Source organism: Amphiura filiformis, unplaced genomic scaffold, assembly GCF_039555335.1.
Source record: "Amphiura filiformis unplaced genomic scaffold, Afil_fr2py scaffold_55, whole genome shotgun sequence".
Taxonomy (NCBI): Eukaryota; Metazoa; Echinodermata; class Ophiuroidea; order Amphilepidida; family Amphiuridae; genus Amphiura; species Amphiura filiformis.
Window position 1 is genome coordinate 272,229 of NW_027305519.1, and position 10,962 is coordinate 283,190.

A 10,962-nucleotide genomic window follows, 5' to 3' on the forward strand; every position below is an offset into this window, starting at 1 on the left:
CGTGTACCCCGATGTTACCATAAAGATTTTCTTTCGTTTTAAATTGCGCAAACGAGTGAAATAAGATAGAGCAGTTAGAGTTAACAAATCTGGATTTTCTTTTCTTGTATTTATAGAAAACATAACAAAGTAAAAACATTTCAAAAAAAGCTCAATTTCGCGAAAGAAACAATGTCTAGAGTACACAGCCACGGTAATGACGCAATCAATTTGTGCTCTCGTGTCTTTCAACAGAATTAAAACCAGAGAACCAGGACTCTACCGCCATCTTGATACAGGCATGGGGCAAAAATCTCGACCGCCATCTTGATACAGGCATGGGGCAAAAATCTCGACCGCCATCTTGATACAGGCATGGGGCAAAAATTGGGGGTATTAGGTTTCCCTCAGATGCTCGAGGCAATCGTTGTTATATGCACTTGATGCGACAAGCACGCGCAGTACGACAACGCTTCAGATGAGACGCAGAATTGTTTTCCTTCGTCTCCGCGCACCGTCTCCCATAGCTGACGGCGCGATTGTACGTGGCGGTATAGGGAGTCCCGGTTCTCCTTCTCTAATTCTGTGGGTCTTTCAGATCATGATCAATCTGAAGACGGGTGTTTCTTTTCAATTTTTTTTCCTTTTGTTTCTGGTAGTAATTACATCCTTTGTTGCCGTCAACCACTTCAATTTCCGCAGATTTAATGACTGGATATTTTTCTTGACTAAAACAACGCTGCAAATTATACCCTATAATTTTTACCTTCCTGATGTTAGGAAGTGTAACTAGCACATCATATACTCGCCTAACACAACTTTCTACCCCTTCTTCCTGTTTTTTAATATGTTCAGTGCAGAAATATCCATATGCCAGGCGGATCTCAAGGGATTCCAGCGTCGGATGGTAATTCAGTGTATGTAAACTTTCACACGATGAAAGATACGTTAATTTCAATGATTTGAGTTTCAACAGATGAATTCCAATAAGATTAACCACTGATGATGACGGCATGGGTATTCCGCCTATTTCCAGGCTTTCTAGATTTAGTATTCCGGATATCATCATTTCAAAGGCTTTACGCGTGTACTTCACTTGTACCAATGTCAAAGTTTTCAGACGTGTCCAGTGAGCAATAGATCGTACCAAATTATCAATCTCATAACTTTTATATAGTTTTAGTGTGAAGCGTGTCAACGATGTCAGAGACCCAATTGTTGAAAACAAATTCTCATCTTTCATGTTGAAAGGAGACGTACAAACAATATCTAGCTCACATAAACGTGTCATTTCTGACAACTTTTTCATGCACTCTCGGATTGATGGGTCATAGTAAATTCGATGATAAAAGGTTACCTTTCGCAAATGAGGACACTTTTCTAAACATGTTATAAATAGTATACCTTGATTTGTCCTAGAATATGTAAAGCTCAGATCCAATCGTTGTAGCTTTGGGGGGAAATAAATGTTGTCTTTCATGATGTGACCAAATTCTTTTCTAATTCCAAGAGAGTGTATATTAGGACAGTTGTCGCGTAGATAGCTCATGATTTCATCGCTGACTACAGTTAGATAAATCTCTTGCAAACCAACACCGGCATAAAGGCGCGTGAATTTTAACACATCATCTTCGTTTTCCGGAAATTGCCATTCATTGCCACATTCTCTGTACTCAAAAATACTTGGGCCATTGTTTGATACAAACCGCCTGTATTGTCTCCAAGATGTTCTGACCTTTCTGATGGGACCTTTGTCTCTAAAGTCGATGACAGACCAGGCATGGTTCTTGATTATCTGACACCATTCCTTGTTGACCCTATAAAATCATGATCATACATAAATAATTAGTACTTTATAGTTACTAACAATTATTGCAAGTTATCATAGCTTCTTATGATTCTTCTTTCAATGGGCTAGTGCCGTTGAAATCCATACACACTATGTATGGGAAACAAGACCGTAATCTCATACACAGGCAGTGTGGATTTCAAACGGGATTACCTGAATGGTCACTTTATTGATATCTGCACCCTCTGTGTGCGATATTTGATAAGGTAATGTTTTTCATAGCGGTGCATTCACTAGTGGAAAATTTAAAATGAGAATTCATTCAAAACGATGAGAATTGGACAAAAGTATGAGAATTTAAAATTTTCTCGGCAAAGTAAGTTTAAACAGTCATTCAACACAACAATTATCGAGACTATAACCTCAATATTTCGACATGTAACACATGTTTTCATCAGGAGAACTCCAAGGATGTTGTGAAGGAGTTGACTTCACGATTGACCTGAGATGACCTTAGGTCTAATCAATGAAGTGTACAGTGTCGGGATCTCGAGGCCCTGGTCACGGTTGAGTTGCGGCGTGTGTCTTCTGATTTGTATGGCTTCCCTCACTAAACGTGGGTACTCTCTGTCTTCCCTGTCAAGCACTTTAACATTGTCCCAATCTACGGAGTGGCGTGAGTCCGTACTGTGTTCTGTGACCGCTGAGGGGGTCCTGCTAGGGGCAGTGGATTTGTGTTCTTTTAACCGTTGGCCCAGTTGGCGGCCAGTTTGTCCAATATATGATTTTGGACAGTCAGTACAGTTGATTTGATATACACAACCAGCTCGTTTTTCCAGCGGGATTGGGTCCTTTGGTGAAACAAGTAATTTCCTCAAAGTGGTATGGGGTTTAAAAGATGTTGATACCCCATATGACTTAAAAATGCGTTGCAGTTTCTGCGACAGTCCATCAATGAAAGGAAGGGTGATGTAAGTCTTGCTCTTTTGGCTGGGCGGTGCAGTTTCAGAGACTTTCGTAAGTCCCGGGGACTTTTTCTGACTGGTGGCCAAGTCAAATGCCCATTGACGGTAACCGCAGTTGCCTAGAGCACCCTTAATGTGATCTATTTCTTATTTTATTTTATTTTATTTTATTAGTTCTTATTTTGCCTGGGGAAACCCCATCAGCGCAAGCACTGTTTTTCAGGGGTGCCCAGGGGTCAAACAAAATACATCAAAATCTTTTAAAAACATATACATTAAAATTAAATATGGAATACAGATAATAAGATAGAATTGCACATGTATACAACATACTTAATAAAACACTATGTAAAAATACATTTAAATACCCATGCCAGCTGGGAATACATTAGATGCACATAATTATAGTGAAGGAGCATTTTAAATATCAAAATTGCACGAAGAAAAGTAATGAATAAAAATGGTGTTATGAATATAAAATATGCTTGAATGCTCCGAGACTTACTGGAAGGGATTTTTTGCTATTTGAGGTAATTCATTAAAAGACACCACCCTCTTGAGATAAATTTGCGTTTGTCAGAATTATTTTTGCATGAAGGGGGACCAGATTTCCCTGAGAGCATGCTCTCGTCATGTGGTTATGGGTTTTATGAGCATGATTAAAAATATTGCACAGGTTGGAAGGAAGACTGCATGTAAGACTTTTGAAAACCATGACATTCAAATGAATGGAGCGACAATCATGAAGCTTTTGCCACCCAAGGGTACGAAGCAAAACGTTGGTAGGATACCTACGAGGAAGACCGAGAATTATCTTACCAGCTGCATTTAGTCCTTTCTTGTTGATCAGTGACGGCTGTTTGAGCTCTGAGTTAAGGTTCTGATTACGCTGAGTTTATGAGAGACCGGGTGGTGAGAATGAAAATGCAGATACTAATCTGTATGGGTGGGTTTTCTGTATATAGTGACGTCAAGGGAACCGTCTTCCTTACGGGTGATCTTAGTGTCCAAAAAGGCAAGATGGTTGTCAACTTCCGGTTCAGAGGAGAATTTGATATGGGGGTTCTGTGAGTTTATGTAATTAAAGAACGCGTCGGTGTCAGTCTTCCGAAGGATCACGAATGTATCATCGACAAATCTTAACCAGATCTTTGGTTTAATAGGTGAGTTACTGAGTGCCAAGGATTCAAAATGTTCCATAAACAGATTGGCTATGACCGGGCTGGCCGAGCCGCCCATGGTACAGCTCTCGCATTGTTGGTAAAATTGTTCTTTGGCCACAAAATAGGAACAATTAAGGTACAGGTCTAAAAGTTCAACAACTTGCTTTGCAGTAAGATCTGTTTTCTCTTTCCAGCTAGAGTCACTTTCTAATAAGTTCTTTAACACCTCGACAGCGCTACTCACAGGGATACATGTGAATAATGAAGAAACATCGTACGAGACTAAAATTTCCTCGGGGTCTATACGTAGATCTTTGATACGATTTACAAAGTCCTCTGTATTCTTAATGTGACGCTCAGATTTGCCAACGACAGCAGAAAGAATATTGGCTAACAATTTGCCCGATTCATAATGCACAGAATTGATGCTTGATACTATTGGGCGGAGGGGGACATTCTGCTTGTGTATCTTTGGTAGCCCGTAGAACTGAGGTACACAAGAGGATGTGGGGTACAGCTTGTAATACTCCGCTTCACTCAAGTTGCCAGATTTTTTGAATTCCTTGAGTAATTTGATCAATTTGGCTTGATGACTCTTTGTAGGATCTTTGTTAAATTTACGATAAGTTTTTGAGTCACTCAGAAGTGTGTTAAGCTTTTCATCGTATTATTTTTGGTCTAACACAACACAACCACGGCCTTTATCTGTGGTAGAAGGAGGATGTTTTTATCCTTCTTTAGACTGTTTAAAGCCAATCTTTCCTCCCGAGAAAGGTTACTATTGGGAAGCTTTGCCGACTTTAGAGTACTCGTAACTTTCGCACGTAACTCAGCTACTGAGTCCCAATCAATACTTTTACTGTATTGAAGCTTTTTGATGGCGAATTCAGTCTCTGTGATGATGCCTGATGCGGGAATTTGTGTAGGTGTGGGGGCGAAATTTAATCCAAATTGGAGTACCTTAGTTTCCGCTGGCGTCAGTTTCTTCGACGATAAGTTCACCACCCATTTATCCTTACTGAAATTCGTGTCTTTGGTGCCATTGCGCATCCATTCCGGTCGTAAATCCACAGAATCCGCGGCTTCCTTCAGTGATTTGAACTTCCGAATTTGGCGATCTTTGACAGCACGATGTTCACCTAACTGCGCAGTCGCGATGAACTCACAGACTTGACTATGTTCCGGGTCGGATAAATCCCCGCGAATCTTGTCCTTTAAATCCTTTTGTTTTGATTCCAATAACTTGATTGTAACATTATTTTGACGAATTCTCTCATTTAATAGAGCTCTTTCAGCATGTTTTAGGATATTGCTGGCTTTATATCCTTTTACGCACGACGTTAACCGGAGGCTCTTCGGAGTAATACGCGAGTTATAACAACAAAGGTTGAATCTGAGATGGTTTTTGTACCTCGCGATTTTCCGAGATGTCCGCTCCAAACTTCTGACGGAATTTAGGCAATCCTTGCCGAAGTTTTGTCGTATATTCGAGTGAATGTTCATACGTGTTGGTTATTCAAACAGCAAAGTAAGTTTAAACAGTCATTCAACACAACAATTATCGAGACTAACCTCAATATTTCGACATGTAACACATTTCTTCATCAGGAGAACTCCAAGGATGTTGTGAAGGAGTTGTCTTCACGATTGACCTGAGATGACCTTAGGTCTAATCAATGAAGTGTACATGTGTTACATGTCGAAATATTGAGGTTAGTCTCGATAATTGTTGTGTTGAATGACTCTTTAAACTTACTTTGCTGTTTGAATAACCAACACGTATGAACATCTCATCCAAATTAATGAGAAATATTAATTACCGTGTCAACAACCTGTCACAAGTGGTTAATTTTCTCATTTAAAACAATGTGACAGGGGGTTGACACATTAATTGGTATTTCTCATTCATTTGAATGAGAAAGTTTTATATAAATGAGAAAATTTTAAATTCTCATACTTCTGTCCAATTCTCATCGTTTTGAAAGAATTCTCATTGCAAATTTTCCACTAGTGATTATTGTTTCAACTTAAATACCGAATGTGACTTAAAACAATTTTAAACTAATTACAGTATTTTACCTCATGGCTATTAATTTGTCATATAACGACAAATAGTTGAATATAACCAACAAGGTATCGACATTAAGCATATGAATAGCGCCCTCATTTGCTATTTCAGCATGCAATTTATTCTTCAATAAGCTGGCACCCATTTCTGTATGAAAAGAAATAAAGATGAACAATTATGTAAATTATCAAATAGAGTAGCAGTCGAAATGTTAGGATCCCGGATTGCGGGGATTCATAACCATATTCAAGTACTGATTCATTTAATATATTTTTAGGTTTAGGCATATAAATTGGTTTGACGATAATATCCTACCTAGCCATCGCTATGTCTCATATTCATGGTCAAGATCTAACTATATAGGACTATAAACAACAGTGGGTCGCGTTAATAAGCAGTCTCGTATTATACCACACGTGACGTCATGCAATATCCTGTCTAACCATTGGTATTCGACATATATCTTTTCTAATAAGACTAAATAAACATATAATCAAATGCAGCAAACCTTTGACGAGCGCGACTACCGCGATGTTGCAAATTCGGAGCTAACAACGCGTACGGCGCACAGTTCATTCATAAATTTTCACTCGGCAACCGGCTCGGCAACAGCAGATTGCCTCAGCAGCCAATCAGAGACAAGTGCGTCCAACGTACGCGATACTTAAAATACGCGCTCGTCAAAGGTTTACTGAATTTGATTATAAAGTGTGGGTCACGTTAATAAGATAACGGGTAATTTCGTATTATACCATCCATGACGTCATATTATTATGATATTATGACGCTGTATTATTATGCAAGATCGCTGTATAACCACTGATATCACATTATTCCTGGTAAATGGTGTTTTTTATCTCAAGTTGAGAGTAACGCCATGTTGGATTTTCATCAGCTGACAGATTTGAATCAATATACGTTTACTCTGTTGCGTCGCCACCGTACGGACAAATCGCACATGATTCGAATCTGCCAACAGCGGAATCAAACATGCAAAGCGTTAGGAGCTGTGCAATAATTATGAGCCCCCCCGGAGGCACACAAAAAAATTCCGAACGGCCCGCCAAAAATCACTTGCCCCCCTTTCGGCCTGCCAAAAATCGATTCCCCTCCCCCCCTCTCGGCCCGCCAAAAAATCTTTGCCCTCCCTTACACATGCAAAAATTTTTGGATCCCAATTTGCAAACCTTAAATGGTCTAGATATATGTTGCGAGCGCAGCGAGCAGGTAAATTTGCATATTAAAGCGTTTGCGTACTGTTTTCTTAAGCCTTTTTAGAGCGTTTTATTTAAAAGGTGCCACATGAATGTGTGCCAAAAATCGCTTGCCACCCTCTCGGCTAGCCAAAAACTGCTTGCCCCCCCCCCTTTCAGCTCGCCAGAAATCCTTCCCCCCCCCCCCCTAATTTTACCCTCCACCCAGGGTTCATAATTATTGCACAGCCCCTTACCTATATCGAAAAATGAGACCTTTGCGGATAACTTTCCGATACGGTCACCGAGTAGACACCGGCAAATTTAACATGCAAATTAGGTAGCGGGTGACTACACGATAAATTTTCAAGTTAGGAAACCACAGTGGATGCCTTTCTATTCAGGTAGTAGGTACCGGATGACTACCCGGTGACTTTTTGGGGTAACTAGCGGATAACTACCCGATAACTTTCGGGGACCTAGCGGGTAACTTTTGGTGACGATATACCTGGTGACCTCTTTGGAGACTTCCTGTTGACCTTTTGGGGAATGCAGAAACGCAAATTCACGAGTATGCACAAATTTATTTATTATGTAATGACATTGCACATCCCAGTTCCAGCAGTGCAAGCTCTGCTCAGCTGAATCTAGCTCAAGGGTCTGCTGGGTAATATAGGGGCATTGATTTGGCACGCTAGTTTACGCCATTTTTTTCAAGCTGTTCCTAGACTGAAAGTATAATGGAGTGCCCAATCTCTGATGATGGTTTAATTAAATCTATCTCTGAGGGAAGCGGGATGGTTGGGGCCCCTAAAACCGGTTTAACCCACCAGAGTCTGGTCCCAAGTCCAGAGACCCCAGAGATTCCTGCTTCATAGACACAACGTCTGAGGATGTCCTTTTGAGCTCGCTACTCAAGGGTTGTGTGTGTATGGAGGTGCTCGGGATCATTTCTGCTGATGGAGTTCATGGCATCACTGGAATATGCTCTGAGGGAAGCGGGACGGTTGGGTTCCCTTAAAACCGGTTTAACCCACCACAGTCCAGAGACACCTCAGAGAATTGATTGATGCCTACCCAAGACAAGGAGATATGCAGTTCAAGAAATACTTCCCAAGAAATATTTTGCAGACGACTGCGTATTATACAGAGAAATCCAAAACGAGTTTGATTCCAAGTCACTCCAAGATGACTTACACTTGTCGCCTGTCGACTGGCAACTGCACATCAATCCCCAAAAATGCTTTGTGATGAGACTCACACATGCAAAAACAGTAAAGCATTTTCAATACAATCTTGGGGAATCAATCTTGGAGCAGACTGACCCATACCTTGGAGTATTAATAACAAACGACCTTACTTGGAATAAACATGTTGATAAAATCACTGCAACAGCTAATAGGACCCTTGGCTTCATCTCAAGAAACTTGTACCAATGTCCACAACACATCAAAGAATCTGCATTTAAAACCCTCGTCCGGCCACTCACCGAGTATTCATCAAGTGTATGGGATCCCTACACACAAGTCCTCATTAACAAGCTGGAAGGGGTCCAAAGGAGATGAGTTCGGTTTTGCCTGAATGACTATAAGACCAAGTCAAAAGGCTGTGTTACTGAAATGCTGGAGAAGCTAGGCTGGGAGCCACTTGCAACTAGAAGACAAACAAGGCGTCTCGCTATTCTCCATAAGTCAATTCACGGTCACCTATCCCTACCAGTTGGAAACCTCGTTCAGCAAATGTTCAGCCTACCCTACGATCCTCACGGCACTCAAATTCAAAAGCTTTCAAACCCTTATCAACATCAAAAGACTGCTATAAACACTCTTTCATACCTCGAACAATTAAAGACTGGAACTCATTACCTGAAACAGTGGTTACAATAACAGATCCCAAACAATTCAAAGAAGCAGTAGAGAATCACCAAAGAAACAAAGCAACCAACCAGAATAACTAATTTTCATCTGCATGCGCACTACCCTGACCGCTTGATTCCACCAGGGATGTTGGCCAGTATTTGAAAAGAAGAAGAAGAAGACACCTTCAAAGAGGCATTATAATGGAGTGCTCAATTGTATAAGGGTGACATAAGGCTCCGAAGGTGACTGCGCTGGTGCTCTACCAATGAATTACTTCTCATGTATAAAGACTGCATCAACATACAAATCATTTCATACAAATCTTCCTACCTGCATTGTCATATGAAATCAAGCATTCAATGCTTTGTAATTCCTACAGCATGTTCCAGATCAATCAGTGAACATCTTGTAATGTCCTACATGTAAATCCATACACTTTGGACCTCAAATAACTTCTGCACAATTAATATTCCAACTGCCAAAAACAGCTAGATACTCCATTTCGAAATCATTCAGTGACCTTTGACCATATACATGTGCCCACCCACAATGCATTCTTAAGATGCTTTGGCCTATTTTCAAGGTTAAATTAAAGCGGATAACCACCGGGTAACTCCTGCGAAGAATCGAAGTTGAACTCTTTTGAAATATTTGAGTTTTTGGGAGACTTCCGGATGTCTACCCGAAAACTTTTGGATAACTTAATTAGGTATCCGCAAGGTATCCGCTAGCGGGCACTTTGGGATAACTCTGGAAAAGGTACCCGAAAGGTTTCTGATGACCACCGGATGGTCATCGGGTAGTCACCCGGAACCTTTTCTTTTTTGTTATGAGTACTCTCAGACGAGACACTTTATAGCATAGTGTGGTTCGCGTTAACGAGCTAACATGTATGATATCACACGTGACGTCAAACAAAATCATGTCTCTATCCCGGGGTCTCTATAAACATTGATATCACAAATTGTTCGCGTAAATAAGCCCTATAAATAATACGTGTATTATCTGGAACCTACAAAACACATTATAGAATCACATAATTCAAGACTTACTTGATATATAGAGGTCGTCGATCTACTATTTCCTTCACAAAATGGCGACACTAACACAACAAGCGTTACGTGTGTAAGTTGTTCTCCAGTCAGGTGATTTAGTGTACTGTTCAATCACGATTTAGTGTACTGTTTTTTCAAGTGTCACACGCAAAGAAGCATTTCAAAATGCTTCTTTGCGTGTGACACTTGACTGGGTAATAACAAAATCATTGACATCTTTGATAGGTAAAGTTCAAGGCTAAAGAGTGTACATACAACGAAAGTGTGAGCACCAAAATAAAGCAATATTATATTAAAGAATATTAAAGACAACAATATAACTGACTACCCATGCAATAAAAATGCTGTAATTGTAAACAATTGATCAAATATTATATTTTAAAGTCGTTTAACTTAGGAGACATGATCTGTTGACAAAGTCAAAATGACTGATATATTAACAAATAAAAATGGTGTAGGGCCGCTATAGTGTGGTCGTTGAAGAGGAAAAACAGTGGCTATACCAGGAAAAATGGGTAAAAAGCTGATTTTTGCGCCAGACAAGCAGAATATATCATAGAACATCATATCCAAAATCCCAAGAAATCCTCCTTGAGGAATTCGTTTTATCCAAGATGGCCGCCAAAATGGCCCACACAACATATAATTAGCTGTATCTTAGCTTCTAAAGCAGTTATGATGATGATTTTAGTGTCCTTGAATAGGTTTAAGAGGTCAGAGAATTCAAATTTGTACAAATCTAACACACTGATGTCTTCAATCACACTGAAATTCAAGATGACCGCCAAAATCCCACCACCACATATGATTAGATATATCTCCGCTTCTGAAGCAGATATATGATGATGATTTTAGAGTCCTTGAATATATTTCAGAGGCAAATAATTCAAA

General features: G+C 40.0%; 1 protein-coding gene across 1 annotated transcript; it reads right to left on the reverse strand.

The window, feature by feature from the left end:
• Positions 1-155: 155 nt before the first annotated feature.
• On the reverse strand, positions 156-10,204 carry LOC140144451 (uncharacterized). The gene is made up of 3 exons (XM_072166261.1): positions 10,069-10,204; positions 5,976-6,111; positions 156-1,796 (listed from the first exon to the last, which is right to left on the reverse strand). The coding sequence occupies exons 2-3, from the start codon at positions 6,107-6,109 to the stop codon at positions 557-559; spliced, it is 1,374 nt and encodes a 457-aa protein (XP_072022362.1). The 5' UTR covers positions 6,110-6,111; positions 10,069-10,204; the 3' UTR covers positions 156-556.
• Positions 10,205-10,962: the final 758 nt, after the last annotated feature.

Bases quoted from the DNA above. Each gene is read 5' to 3' on its own strand.
- LOC140144451 (XM_072166261.1), bottom strand. From the start codon at position 6,109: ATGGGTGCCAGCTTATTGAAGAATAAATTGCATGCTGAAATAGCAAAT. The intron at 1,797-5,975 runs GTAAAATACTGT...ATGATTTTATAG, and splicing joins GACAAATTAATAGCCATGAG to GGTCAACAAGGAATGGTGTC.